The sequence below is a fragment of the Chelmon rostratus genome, chromosome 18 (assembly GCF_017976325.1).
Source record: "Chelmon rostratus isolate fCheRos1 chromosome 18, fCheRos1.pri, whole genome shotgun sequence".
Lineage (NCBI taxonomy): Eukaryota > Metazoa > Chordata > Actinopteri > Chaetodontiformes > Chaetodontidae > Chelmon > Chelmon rostratus.
The window spans coordinates 24,516,243-24,536,274 of record NC_055675.1 but is presented as its reverse complement, the minus strand read 5'-3'; the positions used below and the strand labels follow the sequence as shown (position 1 = coordinate 24,536,274).

The 20,032-nt window shown below is 45.2% G+C and overlaps 2 protein-coding genes across 3 annotated transcripts in view; both read right to left on the bottom strand.

Annotated features, from left to right (window-relative positions):
• Positions 1–852: 852 nt before the first annotated feature.
• On the bottom strand, positions 853–7,031 carry myh6 (myosin, heavy chain 6, cardiac muscle, alpha). The gene is made up of 2 exons (XM_041959443.1): positions 1,200–7,031; positions 853–1,103 (listed from the first exon to the last, which is right to left on the bottom strand). The coding sequence occupies exon 1, from the start codon at positions 7,029–7,031 to the stop codon at positions 1,227–1,229; it is 5,805 nt and encodes a 1,934-aa protein (XP_041815377.1). The 3' UTR covers positions 853–1,103; positions 1,200–1,226.
• A 2,607-nt stretch (positions 7,032–9,638) lies between these two features.
• pak6b (p21 protein (Cdc42/Rac)-activated kinase 6b) overlaps positions 9,639–20,032 on the bottom strand; it is an 18,298-nt gene continuing 7,904 nt past the window's right edge. The window contains exons 2-10 of one of the 2 annotated variants that reach the window (XM_041959145.1): positions 19,011–19,100; positions 18,657–18,899; positions 16,935–17,513; positions 15,851–16,315; positions 15,488–15,621; positions 15,288–15,414; positions 13,845–13,970; positions 13,156–13,290; positions 9,639–12,020 (exon numbers count right to left, since the gene is read on the bottom strand). In XM_041959145.1, coding sequence (XP_041815079.1) covers positions 11,853–12,020; positions 13,156–13,290; positions 13,845–13,970; positions 15,288–15,414; positions 15,488–15,621; positions 15,851–16,315; positions 16,935–17,513; positions 18,657–18,857 — 1,935 coding nt within the window. In that variant the 5' untranslated portion in view covers positions 18,858–18,899; positions 19,011–19,100 and the 3' untranslated portion in view covers positions 9,639–11,852. The remainder of the gene's footprint in view (positions 12,021–13,155; positions 13,291–13,844; positions 13,971–15,287; positions 15,415–15,487; positions 15,622–15,850; positions 16,316–16,934; positions 17,514–18,656; positions 18,900–19,010; positions 19,101–20,032) is intronic. The other variant, XM_041959144.1, reaches the window with a different exon arrangement.

Genomic DNA, 20,032 nt, shown 5'->3' with positions numbered 1-20,032 from the left:
TTGATAGCTGTCTGTCTGTCTTTGTCGATGGACACATTTTTTTTACACACACAAACAAACACACTCATGTCTATTTATCTATTTATACAAAGTGTAGATATTTTCTCTCTCATTTATTCTTTTTTCCTGCAGGTAAAAGTTTCCTTAAAGGGATTTAAATTTTTCCAGCTGACCAACAAAGCAGCACAAACATTTTTACAACAATAAACACAAACGAGAGAACAAAATTCATTTCAGTTGTTAATCTGATGCTGAAACATAATGTTTCTACATTTCATGTTTCAACTGACAATTAAATTCAGTACAATTCAATTTTATTTATATAGCACCAAACCACAGCAGACACTTTCCATGTAGATCAGGTACAGACCGACGTCTTTAACAAATATTTAAGGGACATTTGAGCAGATGAGGTGAAATTTTCTGAAGCCTTTAGTCGATCAGCCTCCTGCTGTCAGTCAGTGAGATCTGAAATTCATTGGTTAATTAGTTAATTATATTATCAACAAGTAACAACACTGTTTGTGGATATTCTCTTACTTTTAGTTTTAGTTTTTTAAAGAGTTTTATCTTTTAAACACAATAAGTGAGCAGAGTTCACCATCAGATGAAGAAGACAGCTCAGAGTGATCACAAGTGATTTTATTTCATGACAGTTTCTGATAATCTCACACAGTTTTATATCAATCATGTTTTCATGTATTATGTCCATCACTCTCTGTAAATACAGCAGGAGAACCCTCAGAAACAGTCTGTGAACTGGATTAAACTGTCCAAACACACTTCAGAACATGGAGGAGGACTTGAACACGGATGTTTGTGTCTCAGTGGACAGATGGTACAGGACAGCACTTTACCTCCATGTCCTCATACAAGTCCAGACAAGGACCCATTAATGTGCTACTACTGGTCAAAAACTAACGGTATCCTAACTGAACACGTGTCATCTCCAGTGTCGAAGGACATTGATTGATTGATGTCAGCCTTTACTAATGATTAATAATTAGTGTGACAACTATTTCTACTCATGCTGTTGATTTCTGCTGCTTCCTGTCACCACCTTGATGACAAGCATCCCTCCGGTGACCCAGGAACAGGAACAGCTGTCAATCAGAGCAGATTCACAAACTGTTAATGGTGATGATGAGAGACGACAACATGATATCAGTGACACAGAGTGAATGTTTGGTTCCACATACCTGTGGTGCTGACTCTCTGGGACCTCCTTACTCATCCAGGCCCTTCTTGGAGGATCCATCCCTGGTCTTCGCCCTCAGCTTGTTCACCTGTGACTCAGCGATGTCGGCCCTCTCCTCCGCCTCCTCCAGCTCGTGCTGCAGCTTGCGGAGTTTGGCCATGTTGGCATTTGCTGCCTCCTCCGCCTCCTCGGCAGCATGTTTGTAGGACTTGACCTTCAGCTGCAGCTTGTCCACCAGGTCCTGGAGGCGAGCCATGTTCTTGCGGTCTTCCTCGGTCTGGTAGGTGAGCTCCTTGATGCGGCGTTCATACTTGCGAACCCCTTTAATGGATTCTGTTCCCCTCCTCTGTTCTGCCTCCAGCTCATTCTCCAGCTCTTTGATGCGAGACTCCAGTTTCTGGAGCTGTTTCTTGCCGCCCTTCATTGCGATCTGCTCAGCCTCATCCAGCCGGTGCTGCAGGTCTTTGATGGTCTGCTCCATGTTCTTCTTCATGCGCTCCAGATGGGCGCTGGTGTCTTGCTCTTTCTTTAGCTCTTCAGCCATCATGGCTGCATCTGTGATGGCCTTCTTTGCCTTCTCTTCAGCATTGCGGTTCTCTTGTATGGCTTCCTCCATCTCATTCTGCAGGTGCATGAGGTCTGCTTCATGTTTCTTTTTCTGGTTGATCAGGCTGGTGTTCTGGGAGTGCAGGAGTTGCATGCGCTCTGTAGCATCAGTCAGCTCCTGTTCGGCCAGTTTGCGACTTCTTTCTGTCTGCTCCAGGGCGGCTCTCACTTCCTCCAGCTCAGCCTGGATAAGGTTGTGTCGGCGTTCCAGGAGAGCTATGTTCTCTCTAAGGTCGTCGTTTCCATGCTGCGCGTCATCCAGCTGCAGCTGAGAGTCCTTCAGAAATGCCTGGAGGCTCTTGAGCTGCTTCTGGGCATCAGCTGCCTGCCTGTTAGCTTGGCTGAGCTGGATTTCCATCTCGTTGAGGTCACCTTCCATCTTCTTCTTGACTCTGAGGGCCTCATTGCGGCTCCTGGTTTCAGATTCCAGTGAGGACTGAAGTGACTCAAGCATCCGTTGGTAGTTCCTCTTTGCCTGCTCCATTTCCTCATCTTTCTCAGCCAGCTTGCGCTCCATGTCAGCCTTTACTTGGTTGAACTCCAGCTGGGCTCGGAGGATCTTGCTCTCTTCATGCTCCAGTGAACCTTCTGCCTCCTCCAGTGCTGACTGAAGCTCTGCCTTTTCTTGCTCCAGCTGCTTCCGGATCTTCTCCAGTTCATGAGTGCTCCTGCCACCCTCTCCAAGCTGATCGGTGAGGTCAGAGATCTCCTCTTGGAGGTTCTTGTTCTCCCTCTTCATCGTCTCAAGTTGATCCAGGGACTCCTCATAAGCGTTCCTCAGTTTGAAGAGTTCAGTACTGAGGGACCGAGCCTCCTTCTGAGAGGCCTCCAGCTCACACTGCGACTCCTCAAACTTTTGCTTCCACTCTGCCATGACTTTGTCAAAGGCTCTTTGCTTTTTGTCCAAGGCTGCAGATGCTGCATTGGATCTCTCAAGGTCCAACATCAGGTCTTCAATCTCATTTTGGAGGCGGTGCTTTGTCTTCTCAAGGGATGAACACTTTGCATTCACTGCCTCGATTGCCTCCTCTGCCTCCTGTAGTCTTTGAACCAGCTTCTTCTTTGCTTCTTCCAGTTCCTCTGTTCTCTGGATTCCATCAGTTTCATATTTTGTCCTCCACGCTGCGACCTCCGTGTTGGATTTGGACAGAGCTCTCTGCAGCTCGGCCTTGGCCTCTTGTTCCTCTTCAAACTGCTCTCGGAGCAGATCACAGTCGTGACGAGCAGATTGTACAGCGTGGGCAAGGGCATTCTTTGCCTTGACTTCTTCTTCCAGCTGTCTGCGTAAATCTTCTACTTGCTGGTTGTATGAGTTCTTGCCTCTGGTCAGCTGTGATATCAGACACTCCTTTTCCTCCAACTGCCGTCCAAACTCACCATTCTCAGTGAGCAGCTTGGCCCTCTGGGTAGTCAGTTCATTGATAGTCCGTTGCGCTTCCTCATGTTTACTTTTGTACTCGTTCATGTTGTCTTCCATCGTACGGCACATCTTCTCCATGTTGGACTTGGCCTTCACCACGCTCTCCATGTTAGAGGACAAATCATCCAACTCCAGCTTTAGTTCACTCTTTTCCTTCTCCAGCTTCTGCTTCACACGCTGAAGGTTATCAATCTGTTCCCCCAGTTCGGCAACGCTGTCAGCATGTTTCTTCCTGAGGGAGGCAGCGGTGGCCTCGTGTTGGAGGGTAGACTCCTCCAGTTCCCTACGGAGCTTCTGAAATTCAGCATCTCTCTTCTTATTTAGCTCCACCTGTGCAGATGTTGCTCCACCTGCCTCCTCCAGGCGCTCGCTGATGTCCTCCAGCTCACGGGAAAGATCAGAGCGCTGTTTCTCAACTTTGGCCCGGGCTGCACGCTCAGCGTCCAGCTCCTCTTCCAGTTCCTCAATTCTAGCCTGGTTTTCTTTCAGCTTCTTCTGGAGCTGAACGGTAGCAACCTGCTCATCGTCTAGCCTTGAATTTATCTGGACAACCTCAAAGTCCTTTTTTTTAAGTTTTTCCTCCAGCTGCTGCTTGTCATTTTCTAAGTCCATCAAACTCTCCTGGGTCAGTTTTAGGTCACCTTCAAGCTTCCTCTTTGAACGCTCAAGGTCCATCCTGACTTTCTTCTCTTGCTCTAACGAGCCCTCCAGATCGTCCACCTGTTGCTCCAGCTTAGTTTTGGCTTTGGTCAAGCTGTTGGCTTTGTCTTCTTCACTCTGAAGATCATCCAGTGTCTGCTGGTGAGCCTCCTGCAGTGCCCTCTTCTCTTTGGTTAGCTTCATGATGTTTTCATCCTGTGAAGCCATCTCTTCTGTCAGGTTTTTCACCTTATTTTCTGTGGCATGTTTTTCCTTTTCCACTTTGGCCAAAGTCAACTCCAGATCATCTATATCTTTCTTCAACTCAGAGCATTCATCTTCAAGTTTCCGTTTCTTAGCTGTGAGATCTGCATTGAGCTCCTCTTCATCTTCCAGTCTCTCTGTCATTTCTTTTAGCTTGGCCTCCTGTTGGATTTTGCTCTTTATAAGCTGTTCACAGCGTTCTTCAGCGTCTGTAAGTGTATCCTGTTCAGACTGAATTTGCAGAGTCAGGTCATTCTTCTCTTGTAGAAGAGTCACTATCTTCTCCTCTAGCTCCTTCCGTCTTGTTTCTGATTTTTCCAGAGCTTCTTTCAGCTTGTTGAACTCATCCTTCATGTTGGCCATCTCCTTCTCAGACTCAGCACTCTTCAGCAGGGGTTTGATCTTGAAGAAGAGCTTCATCCAGGGCCAGTTCTTTACACCCAGAAAAGAGCGAAGGTTCCACTGGATGACCATCAGGGCATCTCTGCGTTCCACAAGTTTAGCAAATTGAGCTCTCATGAGGATTGCCCGAGCATTAGCCTGGATCCTGGTGATGATTCGAGAGAGTTGCTCATCTCGCATCTCCTCCAGTGTGCCCAGCAGGCCAGCTTTAAAGAAGACTTTGGTGTGACCAAACCTGTACTGAGTGTGGTCGATGTCCAATGATCCCAGTAACTTTTCAGCACTCTTTTTGCAGTCAATGAACTGGCCTTCGGGGATGGCAGAGGCATTCAGTATCCTGTACCGTTGTTTGAAGTCGCCATAAAGCACCCTGTTTGGGAAGCCTTTCCTGCAGATTCGGATGCCCTCCAAGACACCGTTACAGCGCAGCTGGTGCATTACGAGGCAGTTGTCCATGACCCCTGGAGTTTTCCTCTCATTAGGAATCAGACAGCGGACAAAGTGGGGATGTGTGGTCTTCAGGTTGTTCATCAGTTTGTTCAGGTTTTCCCTGTGAAGTGCAGACACGGTCTGGAATGAGGAACCCTTCTTCTTGGCTCCTTTGCCACCTCCTTTGTCACCACAGTCAGCTCCTGAATAGCTTGAAAACAGTAGACTGAGAAGCTTAAGAGATGATTTCTGGTAAAGACCGACTACAGTTTCATTCAGGGGGTCTTTGTTTTTGACCAACCAGTTGCCGATATTGTAGTCCACCGTGCCAGCATAGTGAACCAGGGCAAAATGAGCCTCTGCTTTCCCCTTGGCAGGCCTTGGCTTTTCAAACATCTTGTTCTTACCCAGATGATTATCATAGAGCTTGGACTTGAAGGTCTGGTCACTGGCTTTGGGAAACATGCATTCCTCCTCCAGAATCGACAGGATCCCTAGCGGCTTCTCAATCAGGTCAATGCAAGCCTGTAAGTCCATCCCAAAGTCAATGAATTCCCAGTCAATGCCTTCTTTTTTGTACTCTTCTTGCTCCAGAACGAACATGTGGTGGTTGAAAAACTGTTGCAGTTTCTCATTAGTGAAGTTAATGCAAAGCTGCTCAAAAGTGTTGAAATCAAAGATCTCAAATCCAGCAATGTCCAGCACTCCTATGAAGTACTGCCGATGCTGTTTTGTGTCCAGGGATTGGTTGATTCTCACCACCATCCAGTTGAACATTTTTTCATACACTGACTTAGCCAGAGCACCGAGGGCGTAGTAGACTTGGTCTACACTTTGGCCTTTGGTGACATATTCATTTCCTACCTTGACTCTGGGGTGGCACAGCCCTTTGATGAGGTCGGCAGAGTTCAGACCCATTAGGTAAGCTGATTTATCAGCAGCCTCCGTCCCATCTGGCTCAGCCTGCTCCTCACGCTGCTTCTGTTTGAACTTCATGTTGCCATAGTGCATGATGGCGCCTGTCAGTTTATAGACACCCATCTTCTCATCCGGAGTGAAGCCGAGCACATCAAAGGCGCTGTCCGTGGCCATCAGCTCCTCTGAGTCGTTGATGGAGGCGACCGTCACTTCTCCTTGGGAGATGTAGGAGTAGTCGTACGGGTTGTTGGTGATCAGCAGCATGTCGAGCAGCTCTGGCTTCTGATTGGACAGGATCTGGTAGAAGATGTGGTAATTCCTCTCAGCCTTGAGCTGAAAGGTGACCCGTGACTTCTCCAGCAGGTATGTCTCAATGTCGGCAGACGACAGCTTGCCGCTCGTACCAAAGTGAATTCGGATGAATTTTCCAAACCGAGATGAGTTGTCATTTCTCAACGTTTTGGCATTGCCGAAAGCCTCCAACGCAGGGTTTGCCTGGATGATTTGATCCTCCAGAGTCCCCTTGCTGGTATCTTTTTTGCCTCCGCCTCCGACCGCTGCGATGCTGGCGAAGTACTGGATGACTCTCTTGGTGTTCACAGTCTTCCCAGCTCCGGATTCTCCAGTGATTAATACAGACTGGTTCTCCCTGTCAGTCAGCATGTACTGGTAGGCATTATCAGAGATGGAGAAGATATGAGGTGGAGCCTCAGTTCTCTTCTTCCCTCTGTAAGCTGCCACCACCTCTGCATCATAGACAGGAAGCCACTTGTAAGGGTTCACAGTGACGCAGAAGAGCCCGGAGTAAGTGTATATCATCCAGGCAGCATAACGCTCTTTGAGGTTAAACAGCACGGCAGGCTCATGGAGAAACGTGAACATTGCCATGTCTTCGATTTTATCGAACTTTGGTGGGTTCTGGGGGTGCACGTCCGACTCCTTCACAGTCGCTGTTGTTCCATCCTCCTTCTTGACAGTCACCATGCCTCCGTCTTTGCTTTGGATTTGTCCCTTCATGTATTCCACCTTATCATCGACTACAAAGCATTCAGTCTTGATGTCAAAAGGTCTAGTCTGGGCTTCCAGGCGCTCCTTGTCCGACTTCCTCAGGTAAGGAGCAGCCTTTCCGAACTCGGCCATCAGAGCGTCACCCATGGTTGAGGGTGGATGTTCGCGGCAGTCAGAAGAGAGATCAGTCTGAGAAGAGAATATTTCCTCTGGTGAGTCTAATGCAGAGCTGCAGACTCTGGACAGCAGGCGGGCGTTTATAAAGGCTGCCTGTCAACCAAATTAGGAAATAACTGCTGCAAAGAGAAAAAAACAACAAAGGTTGACACTAAATTTGTCCCGGGACGTAAAAGCCCCACGAGGGCAGTTTCAAGACCTTTGGCTGTTAAAGTCCATTTTAGGAAAAGGACGGTTTCACTGCTTATCTGCCTGCTGATAGGGACTCCTGACACCTCTCCATTTAGACTCTATGGTCTTCTGCTGTATCCTCACTGGACTGGTTCTCATACTACAGTTCATCCAAGATGTTTAGAATCGCTAAAATCTTTCATTGGCAGCAGTTTGAGACCCCTTTAAAAAGGAAAAACCAACAAAGACTACCCACACTTTATTGTGTGGCTAAAATTATTCATATTTGACTTGTGTGGCTGAACATGTTTATATCCAGAATAGATTCATCAGTCTTTAAGTGGTCCTGATTTGAATTTAATGGTTGCAGTCTGCAGGTATAATAACTTTCATCATTTCATCATATTTAAGTACAGATGAGTGACAGTAGCATCATTACACCAACCTCAGTATTTTACTTAAGTCACAAAACTCGACTGAAACCTTCACTTTCTTCATTTGTACAGTACACATCCTCGTTTGAAACAATTATTGAGTCCAAAACAGCTTGAAACAAATGGTTTATATTACCTGAATATGTGTTTGTTCCACAGGTCAAACATGGATTTAATGACGACAGACATGAGTCTGCTCGTGGTCTCTCTTCTTCTTTCTTTCTCTTTCAGGGTTTTTCCACCTTAAGATATCTGACTTAAATCTAAACTTAATTTAAACTGTCTTCAGTTTGACACTCAGGACTGTGTTAGGATATGTTTGGTGTTCATGCGTGCAGCAAAATGTGAGACCAATGTCATGTTTTCTGATCATTTAGAGATTCATATACATTTAAATCGCTCAATTAAAGTACGTAGACTTGTAGACGTAGACTCTTTTATTAAATCTGTTTCCTTCCTGTTATCTTCAACCAAGAACTACAACAGCTTCTCTGAGTAACGTCAGATCAACATTTGTCAAATTCAGTATCACAATATTAAGAATTAGATCTCAAAGGTCCCAAATCTGGAAAGTTTGTGTAAAACGAGGCAGCGGACATGTCAAACCTTTCTGAACGTGGAGTCTGTGATATGAAGAGTGTTGTCTGACTGACCGAAGTGTTTTTGTCTCTTTATCTCTGACAGTCTGGACTCATCAGCTCTCAGCCTTCAAATAGAAACCAGAGACACTTGACTCAGAGTTTGTGTCACGTCCCGACATGTGGACGATACTTCAGACCGAACAGAATGAGCTCTTCCTGTTCAGTATCCGCCTTCAGTACTCGTTACTACTGGCCGATGACTTCTAGCACTGTTACAGTGTGTGAGACCTCCAAAACCTTCCCAGGGTGCACTGCGGTTTTCTCCAGTTTTTCTAACAGGAAGTTTGTTTTGTGTTTGTGAAGTTTTCAAAGGGAATTTTACTTATTGATTGACTTTAATTTCAGAGGACTCCCCCCCTTCAACCTCCCTTCTTTCAGCCTAATAAATCCAGTGGTTTTCCATTCGCTGAAGTTCTTACGCCTGTATGAAAAACTGTTTTAGATGTTTTCAATGAAACTACAGTCTGTAATCAGGTGATTTTAGTAATAGTGACTGAACAAAGGCAAATTAATATCAATACGATGTGTGGACATGAGCAGTCCTCACTCTGATCGTCACATCCGCGTCCACAGTCAGCTGAAGAACAAATTAAATTAAATTAATTCTTGAATTAAAGTGATGGATTAAGATGAAAACTGAAGATCAGCCTGAGACAAACACTTAAAATGGGTTTATGTTTGTGTAACATAAACTCATGTTCGTCTTCCAGAATGTCCCCGGCAGTTTTATCTTATCTTTTACATGATGCTGTTGTCCATTAAAACAGATGTGAAATTTAGAAAGTGTTTGTATTTCAGTTTTAATGAGGGAAAATGATCTGTACATGTACGGCACACTGATCTCTCTACTGTTGGAACAGTTTTATTAATTAAAGTGAATTTCAGAGAAACAGTTGAAGAGTTTTCTCTTTTATTTTTATTTCTGCAGCTTCGTGTCTTGTTGTTTCTGTGATCATCAGTGCTGAAGCTTTAAATGTTGAACAGATGAAGAAGAGGAGGAGGAGTGTGTTGCTGTCCACACACACTGTCTTTAAAATAGCTCCTGATAATCTTCATGTTATCACAGAGTTTCAGAGCGCACACAAACTGTCTGATAAACTGACCACAGATCTGTGGTTCTGACTGCAGCTTTAAAATATTAACAACGTAAAAAAAGTGAATTAAAAAAGGCCGAACAGAGAAACAAATCAACAAACATCAGTTCAATTCAAGTCTGTTTTATTTCTGTAGCGTCCAATCACAACAAAAGCTGCCTCATGACTCTTTCATATAGAGCAGGAGATATGCAGAGCATCAACAATCACAATAACAACAGTGTATGTATACGTAGAAATAATAATAATAATAATAATAATAATAATAATAATAATAATAATAACAAAAGCAGTGGGTGTCACCATGATCCACAGACCAGGTGCAGCCATGATCCACGTGAACCTGAAACAGAAGGAAGCACAAAGTCATCAGTAACATTAATGGACATGAATGGATGAGATGGAGGACAGAATTCTCAGCCTCTAGCAGCATGCACACAGTGTGTGTGTGTGTGTGTGTGTGTGTGTGTGTGAGTGTGCGTGTCTGTGTGTGTGTATGTTTGTGTGAGTGCGTGTGTGTGTGTATGTGTGTGTGCGTGTTTAAAGGGTGTGTGTCTGTGAACAAGATGAATTTACTGTGTATTGACTCTGTTGAGGTGTTTGTTTTACATCACTGTATGTGCCAGAGGGGTGGTGTTTGTTCCATTTAGACAAACATTGACACTGCAGGTCAAAGGTCATGTGCTGAGACAGAAGTTCAAAGCCCACCTATGTTCTCACCTGCGCACAGCGGACCAATCACAGTGTGAGGTTGTCAGATTGTTGGATCCAGAAACGGAGGAAGAGGAGCAGAACGACGTTTATGCTGTAGCTCAGCACCAGATGTGTCAGGTACTGTAACGTGCTGCTGTAATAATCTTCATCATAGAAAATGATTCATGTTGTTTTCTATTCATGACTGAGTAACAACAACTGACACATTAATGTGATGCAGGAAAATATATTCTGATATCAAAAGAGGAGAAATGACTGAACATCTCGGATGAACAGTTTTATTAACGTGTTTTATAAAAGATCAAATAAAAACATAACCAACAAGTGCAAAGTCACATTCTGAGCAGAACTGTGCAAGTTTCCAAAAGAAATCCACTTCTTCCATCTATGAACCAAACAACAGGAAAACAAACAACAGCATCCTGGGAAATAATCTGTAGATCGACTGAAGTAACCCAGCATCACGTGCGATCCCCCCACCGGTCCACGTGCGTGGCCTCGGCATGAAAACTGCACCGTCTTGTTCCGAGGTCAAGGTAGCAACAATAAATACGTGACGTCAGGTTTCACTTTCAAAATAAATCTTCCAGAGAAACATTTCAGGTGACGCTCGCAGGTTGATTCAGTTTAGGAAAAGATCAAAGTTTGGCTCAAAAAACCATCAACACTGGTTTCACATCGGGATCGAGCCCTCGTCGCCTGTGTGGTCCGCCACCAAACCCCAAATCATTAACGACCCCCGGCGGTACTGCACCTTCATACAAGTGGACTTTTCCCACCAGGGGGGCAAACAGTGACGCTGGCACACCCTCCTCTGGTGGTTTCATGGGTCTGTTACAAACTTAATTTAATTTTGTCAAACTCAAATACGTAATTTTAATAAAGTTGTTCTTCATGGTAAAGTTCATGTACGAGTTTTTCTTCTCTTTTCATCTCTGAAACGTGACTGCAGATAAAAAAAAAGTCAAAACCAGCAGAAAACTGATTCAGATGATCAAAACCAGAATTATTTTCCCTGCTGATTGTTGTTTTCCAGACTTCGTTTTGTCTTTAAATCTATTTTCCAAATGTCATTAAGTCAGTCAGTAATTAAAATATTATTTTCTTTTTTTATGTTTTCATGTTTTTTTTGTCTCTGCGCAGCAACATGACGACCCTGAAATGTAGAAATATTGAAACCCCCCATTTCACTGTTAAAAACTGCAGTACAGGAGGTCAAAGGTCAACCAGGAAGCAGCATCATCGTATAACATGCTGATGTGTTTGATGGACAAAACTGTTAAAATAAGATTCAGGTAATATGATACGTCCTTTTCCAACATGTACATGAATGTTGTCTGATGACTTCCTCCTCCCAGGTGAGAGGTGTGTTACAGGTAACATCAGCTGCCTCAGAAGAGTCAAACTGTCCAGCAGCTGGCCACCTGCCTCTCTGCGTTCAGGCTGCAGCAGCCCTCAGCTTCAGCCTGGCCTGATTTTACTGACCTGATTGGTTGCTGGAGCAGGTAGAAGAGGAGAAGCTGGTACATGATTGGCTGCAGACTTCTCAGCAACCAATCAGAGCTCAGCTGAGCTCAACATGGCCTGTGCTCTGGCAGTTCGAGGTGTCGTTCAGTGAGTCTCTGGTGAGTCTCTGGTGTCTCAGATGAGTCTCTGGTGTGTCTCAGGTGAGTCTCTGGTGTCTCTCTGGTGTCTCTCTGGTGAGTCCCTTGTGAGTCTCAGGTGAGTCTCAGGTGTTCAGCACAGCGACATGCGTTTGCGGTGCTGCTCCACCAGCGGCACCAGGCAGCGTGGTGAGCCGGCCTGCAGCAGGAACGGGTGCTCCAGCAGGTCAGCGGCGCTGGAGCGCTGCCGTGTGTCACGAGTCAGCATACAGTTCAGGAAGTCCTTCAACACTGGAGACACCTGAACACAGAGAGGATGTCATCAACTAGTGCCAGGCTGACCAGGGCCCCTCAGCCACCTGTGGGGGAGCATTTCTGTGGCATTCAATTGAATCACTTTCTTAAATTACACCAAAAACTACATTAAGCCTCCAGTATGTCGAGTAATTATTTACGATTGGTCCTCACGATGTGATAAAGACAAGGTTAAGTGTCAGTGTGTTGTTGATGTGACGCAAACGAGGCTCTCAAACACCATTTTCTGTCCCAGTTGATGTCCACTGACCCGTCAAACCCCACTGAAAGATGTGATTTATTTTTGTAAAGACGTATTTTGTGGATCACCTCAGTTTATTCACATGGGACCATTTCCAGAATTCAATGAAGCCTAACTACCAAATATATTTCATGTTCATTTCTCTGACATGGGAACTAGCTAACACTGTGCAGCCTCCCTGTCGTGTTTGGCTTCACAGAGTGATACACTGGACGACAGTGAGGTGATGTGTTACAGTTCTCTGTTTTCTGTTGTCCTACGGTTAAAGAGGACACTGAAGTGGACCCAGTCGTTCCCAGTTTGTACCCACTTCCTGAGAGTAATGCAATAAAAACTGAACATTCAGCATACTCAGTGTTATAATCAATCAATCAAGGGATCAACTCATCAGTGAGTGGATGCTAACTCTTCAGTTTTCAGTGATGGATTCCAACTTTGTTATATTTTGTACAAATGAAAAAGAAATTCATGTTCAAACAACATGTTTTGCTGCAGTAGATGAATATCATGCAGCGTCATGGTCCCGCTGCAGCCACACTGGAGCTGACTTTCTGTGTGGTAAGGGGTCATCAGGTTTGTGAACTGGTGCTTGGACAGACAGAATACGCTGATGGAGTGTTTGGATCGTCCTCGCATATAACTGAAAATCTGACAGGGCCACAGGAAGTTGGTTTCTCTCAGGTCACAGCCCTCGATTTTGTCTGACTGGTTATTTAAAGTGACACTTTGTGAATTTGTTGAAGCTTTGTCAGAACTGGACAACATTTAGAAAGGTTGGTCCTGACAACGCATGTCCTGGACTGTTGTCCTCACTTGGTCATAGATACAAGAATGTGTGTGTGTGTGTGTGTGTGTGTGTGTGTGTGTGTGTGTGTCTGACCCTCTGGATGTTCTTCACACTCGGTGCTGCTTCGTCTCTCAGCTTCTTCATGGCGGTGATAGGTGTGTCACTGAAATATGGAGGCTCTCCATCCACCATCTCCACCACCATGATGCCAAGAGACCAGATGTCCACCTGAGGGACACAGGAAACTCTCTGTACCTGATTTCATTTTGTATTTGTTCATTCTAATCTCGCTGTTGTGACGACACAGGATCAACAAAGTTTTATCTTGTTTTCAGGTTAAAATGATCCTGTTAATTGTTATTTGTTGATTTTAGGTGAATTTATCTTGACAAATAGAGCTTTTATTTTTAATTAACGGCAACATGAGTTGTGAAATGAAACCATGATCAGCTCCGTTGTGATTGGCTGAGTATTGATCTTGTGATTGCAGCGATATCAGGTAGGTGTGTGGTGAAGCCTCCCAGCATGCACCGGGGCAACAGACTCATCACCATGAATTTCATTGACCCTGAGCTTCAGCATGTGACAGTGTTTCCACATTTCCATCATTTGTGACCAGTTAGTTTTTGGTTACTTGGTCACAAATTCTTTAAAAATATGTTCAAATTCTATGTTTGATTTTAACGATTTTATTATAAATTATTTATTCTAGAAATTTATTTTTTCAACCCAAGTGCAGAAAGTCTGTATGACTGACACATACCGGCTGTAAATGTCGTTACCTCAGTCCCATACGCGGTTTTGGAGATCACCTCAGGAGCCATCCAGTACGGAGTCCCAACCAGAGACTTCCTCTTCGGGACTACTTCACTGATCTGAGCGCAGAACCCAAAGTCTGACAGTTTAATCTGCAGCAGGAGAGGAGGAGGAGGTGAGAAGGAGGAGGATGAGAGGAGGAGGAGGAGGAGGAGAGGAGGAGGAGGAGGAGGGAGAGGAGGAGAGGATGAGGAGGAGGAGGAGAGGAGAGGAGGAGGAGGAGGAGGAGGAGGAGGAGAGAAGGAGAGGAGGAGGAGAGGAGGAGGTGAGGAGGAGGAGGAGAGAAGGAGAGGAGGAGGAGGAGGAGAGGAGAAGAGGAGGAGGAGGAGGAGAGGAGGAGGTGAGGAGGAGGAGGAGGAGAGGAGGAGAGGAGGAGGAGGACTGAATGTTGTGACCTGCATGCAGGACTGGGACTCTACCAGCACACATACTGAGCCACACAGACAAACACATGTTGACCTGAACATCCTCCGTCACAGTCTGGACTCCATGAGACGAGAGAAAAACTGTCTCTGTCTCTAATTTAAAAACTTTTCCAGAATTAAACTTTAAACTTCTCCTTGTTTTCATTTTTAATCCGTTGATGAACATCTGACAGGTGGGCTGCAACATCATTGACTCTGTGAGAAAGTGATGTCTGATGTCCACAAACTGACTCGTGAGCTGGACGAGCTGGACAAATGTCCTCATTTCAAACAATGGAATGATTCATAGAAAAACAGAGCTCCTGATTGGCCTGTGTCAGAGGTGGAGGGGCGGGGCTACAAGGATGTAAAATAGCGTGTGTGTGTCTGTGTGTGTTTCTGTCTCTCTGTCTGTCTCTCTGTATGCTCTCTCTGTGTCTCTGTGTCTCTGTGTCTCTGTGTGTCTCTGTGTCTCACCCTCCCGTCCAGCGTCAGCAGGATGGAGTCACTCTTGATGTCTCTGTGTCTTTGTGTCTCTGTGTCTCTCTGTGTCTGTGTGTCTCTCTGTCTCTCTGTGTCTCTGTGTCTCTGTGTGTCTGTGTGTCTGTGTGTCTCTCTGTGTCTCTGTGTCTCTGTGTGTCTCTGTGTCTCTGTGTCTTTGTTTCTCTGTGTCTGTCTCTCTGTGTGTCTCTGTGTCTCTCTGTGTCTCTGTGTCTCTGTGTGTCTCTGTGTGTCTTTGTGTCTCTGTGTCTCTCTGTGTCTTTGTGTCTCCGTGTCTTTGTGCCTCTGTGTCTCTGTGTCTCACCCTCCCGTCCAGGGTCAGCAGGATGGAGTCACTCTTGATGTCTCTGTGTCTTTGTGTCTTTGTGTCTCTGTGTCTCTCTGTGTCTGTGTCTCTCTGTGTCTCTGTGTCTCTCTGTGTCTTTGTGTCTCTGTGTCTCTCTGTGTCTCTGTGTCTCTCTGTGTCTTTGTGTCTCTGTGTCTCTCTGTGTCTCTGTGTCTCACCCTCCCGTCCAGCGTCAGCAGGATGGAGTCACTCTTGATGTCTCTGTGAATGACTCCCTGAGAGTGAAGGTAGGACAACGCCTGCAGGACGCCTTCACACACCGTCGCTGTCTGTTCCTCAGTCAACCTGAAGAGCAAACAAATATTATCAAACTGCAAACGTCTACCAGAGGAACAGGTATCTCTGACTTCCTGCACACCTGGTTTCACTGACGATGTGGGTGAGAGCGCCGCCCTGCAGGTACTCCATGATTACCCAGAGTTCCTCCTCCACCAGAGCGCTGCGGTACATCTCCACTACATTCTGGTGCCGGTAATCCCTCATGATCACCACCTGAGAGACATGCGGGACAAGTGAGGCTGACGACGTCAGGTGAAGCTGCCTGTGATGACGTCACACTGCAGCAGGTAACAGGTCTGACCTTTGATCTCCGGTTTGATTTTTGGCTGTTTTTAGCTCCACATTCTGTTTGTCTCAAGCCGGAGAATATTTGGTGATTTTGATTTGATTTGATTGAACAATCGATTTATTGTATTATTTTTTCCGGTATTTTGTCCGGTACCTCATTGAAGAGCAGCTCTCGGCGCTGCTGCTTCCTCAGGTCCATCATCTTCACCGCCACCTGCCGCCCGCTGTGTCTCTCTCGGGCGATGCAGACAACACCTGTGGACCCCTCCCCGATCTTCACAAAGTTTTCCAGAGTCATCCTCGGGTCTCCTGGATCCACCACCATCTGCAGCGCCGCCTTGAACTGCTCGTGAGTCACCTTCATACCTCCGTCAGGTACCGCCAGCTGGGTGGAGGAGGGGCAGAGGTGGGTGGAGGGCCGTCCCGGGGATCCTGTGGGGGAGGGGCGGGGTTGGGATGAGCCGTCCTGGTTGCGGGGGGTCGGTGTCTTTGGAGAAAGTCCGAGGTTGAAGCTGGAGGAGGGGCGTAGCGAACGCTGAGGTAACCCTCTACCTGTGATGAGGGGACTGCTGGTGCTGTTGGGGGGGGGCAGCAGAAGGGGGGAGGAGGGGGAGGTCAGCTGGGGGAGGAAAAGACATGAGACATCAAAAAACAGCTTCAGTGCAAGTAATCAAATCCCTGGAATAAACGCTCTGAAATCGCTTCCTGCATCGACACTGAATCGTCTGATTGGTTCATCCTCACGATTACAAAGTTAAAAATCTGTCGTCGTGTCTGTTGTCTTCCATGTTTTTAAAATCAGTTAAGATTCCAGGCTGAAGTTGGTGTGTGTTGCACTATAAGACAACACACAGCACACGATGAAGAAGGAGTGACTGGATGTTACAGGACAACACATTTGTGCATCGTCAGCATAGAGGCGGGTTTTTCAGTCTTGTTCACAGACTGTTCCTTAAAGGAATGATTGAATATTGAGGGGAATCTTTCTTTCTGAGGGTTAGATGTTCAGATTGATTGGTTAATAATTGCCAAAATCAGCCCAGTTGTCTTGCGGGGAGGCCCACAGTATCAACACGACCCCTCTGAAGCCACCTGGTCTGGGTTTTACAAGGGTTCTTCTGCTGGACTATTTCTTGACTCTGAGTGTGAACTTCTATGCAGGTTGCTTGCAGAGCCAGGCTAGCTGTTTCTTAGCTTTATGCTAAGCAAAGATAACTGGCTGAATGAATGACTCTTACCTTGGGGTCGTAGGATGAGTGAGGCCTTCTGGGATTTTCTCTGAAGGAGGACAGCAGGTCAGGCAGGTGATTGACAGCTGGTTTCAGTCTCAGGTGGGGTCTGCTGTTGGTTTCCACAGTCTGCAGGCTGTAGTGACAGGAAGTTGGTCTCTGTCTGAGCCCCGCCCCCTCACTCCGGGCATACTGTCCACCTGGCAAATCCGTCACATGTGTCGTCTGAGGTGTCATAGGTTTGGGGGGCGTGGCCTCAGACAGTGTCCCCACCTCGCAGATGGACTTGGCTCTCTGCAGAGCTCCATTCAGTTTGGGGCTGTGGCTCTCGTTGCGGACCTGTCGAATCCTGTCCTGCCAGTAGGTGGAGCTCCCGCCCACCTTACCGCCGTGTTGACTGAGCTCCTCGTACTGGTACGACTCGTCCTCCGCCAGCTCTCCCAGTCGGCCCAGCGACCGGGCCCGTTTCCGTGCCGACGGGCTGCTGCGGCGCAGAGAGTTGGAGCTGGTGACGGACAGACGGCTCATCTCAGAGATCACATGAGCGATGTAGTCACCGTGACCGATAAAACTGCCACGAACAATCGTCTGCGGAGTAACAGCAAAGTTTGACAGATGTTTCAAAACAAGATTAAAATGCTGAGACTAATTTTCTTCAAAAATAAATCTGAATAAAGTTATTTGTGGCACCAGATGTTGAATTTGAGTTGGACTTAAGTTACACCTCAGATTAGGTTGATCATTTAATTGAATTTATGCTTCATATTCTGAATTTGTATGGAAGGTGTTGAAAGTTTTTTTTAATTAAGAAAAAAATGTTAAATTAAAAACATTAAAAATTATTATGAAATAAAAGATAATAAATAATAAAGATAATAAAGATAATAAAATATAGAAATGGACCACTCAGTGAAAAAATAAGTATTTTGTTACTTCATTACAACTAACCTCCAGACTGAATCATAAAAAATGCGAGATTCATTCATCATTATCAAGGTTTTAATCCAGAAAACACAGATCTGTCTGTCTGTGATGAGGTCACATGACAGAGAACATCTTGTACTGTGTATGAGGAGTGCACACCTGAGAGTACCTGCATGGAAACATGAGCTCATGTTTCAGCTGAACTGCAGTCAAACTTGACATTTACAGACAACCAGTGAATGCACCGTCATCAGATGAACTGCAGTGATACAGCTTCTGTGTGTGAACGGTCCACGTCAGCACAGAGGTCAGAGGTCAGAGGTCAGCTCCGAGCGCTGACCTGATCGAATGTATGTGTGTGTGTATTTCATGTTCATGTCACAGTCTACACTAAGGTCATTTTCTAATGCTAATGTTACCTTTTCATGCAAGTTTTCCTCTTTTATGCTAATTTTACTTTTTATACTAAAAGTACTTGTTTATGCTGAGTCAGTTTATTTTTTCTGCTTAAGTTATTTTTTCACACTAATTTTGCCATTTTATTTTTCAAGCTAACATTACTTTTTAGTGCCAATTTTACTTTTTATGATGAAGATGCTTTTTCATGCTAATTTAACTGTTTTATGCTAAAAGTTTTCATGCTCATGTTACTTATGTTAATATTGCTTTTTCATGCTAAGGTTAATAGATTTCTTTATGATTAGTTACTTTTTCACAGTAATTTACACAGTAATACTCTCACTGTATTTCAGTCAGTATGATGATATCGATGATATTATTGATCCCGTTAAATGACAGAACCCCCACCTTCCTGAGTTCAACCTCAGTGATCCTGGAGGGGTCCACCAGGGGGCGTGGTCTCCTCAGTGTGTCGATGACGCTCTGCCACTGTGGCGGCAGACCCACGTAGCGTCCCGTGGCGACATCGAACGACGTGTGGACGCGGTGCTGGAAATCCTGCGGCGCCGAGATCTCCGGCCTGAGCCTCTTCTTCCTGCGGCGGAACATCGCCGTGGCAACACACCAATGATGGCCGAGCAAGGATGAGACCTGAGGGAGACAACAGGAAGCAGCACTCTCAGCACTGGAAGGACGTGACGGAGGTTCGAATCAAACAAAACACACACACACAGTGAGAGAACACACACCCGGAACACACACCGTGTCAGTAAACTGGCAGCTGCTCTTCCTATTCTCAGGTGGTTTACCTGAGCAGAGTCACATGACCTCCTCCTCCTCCCTCTCGCTCTCCTGTCAAACACAAACCGACCAAACAGCCCAGGTGAGAACTCACCTGTCTGCATCATTAACCATTTAGATTACAGCAGCTGTCACAGAACAAAAGAAAAGACGATTAAAAGACGATTAAAGCTTCATTAAAAGAAATTTTAAAAAATTCTGATTGAATCTGATGAATTCTTATTTTGTTTGCAGACTTTTCTGATTGGTCCACCTGCTTCTCTAAAACAGGTAACATTTGGATCTATTGGCCAGATGTTAGAAGTTTTATTTATTTCGATGTTTTTATTTGTTATGACTGATTATTTCACTTCTGCACACACTGCGATCAGGTGTTTGTGTTACCTTAAAAAGGTAAAAGTGAGTCTGAATATAAGAAAAAAAGGTGCAATAAATAATTTATTGTTTTTAAATGCATCAATATGAACTTTTATTAAATGGAACCATCTCAATTTATTTATTCAAAATTAAGATGGAACATTAATTTTACGTGAAGTCTTCACAGAGCTGTAACACCATCAGCCTCTCTCACCTGGATGTGAGTCGGTGTCTCTCGACCGCAGCTGAAACAGTTCAAGTCCTGATTGGTTCAAATCAGATCAGTTCAGTCCGGCCTTCTGTGTGTGAACGGTTCACGTCAGCTCAGAGGTCAGAGGTCAGCTCCGAGCGCTGACCTGATCCAATGTATGTGTGTGTGTATTTCATGTTAATGTACACTAATGTCATTTTCTAATGCTAATGTTACCTTTTCATGCTAGTTTTCCTCTTTTATGCTAATTTTACTTTTTATACTTGTTCATGCTGAGTCAGTTTATTTTTTCTGCTTAAGTTATTTCTTCACACTAATTTTGACATTTTATTTTTCTTTTTAGTGCTAATTTTACTTTTTAACGCCAATTTAACTTTTTATGCTGAAGATGCTTTTTCATGCTAATTTAACTGTT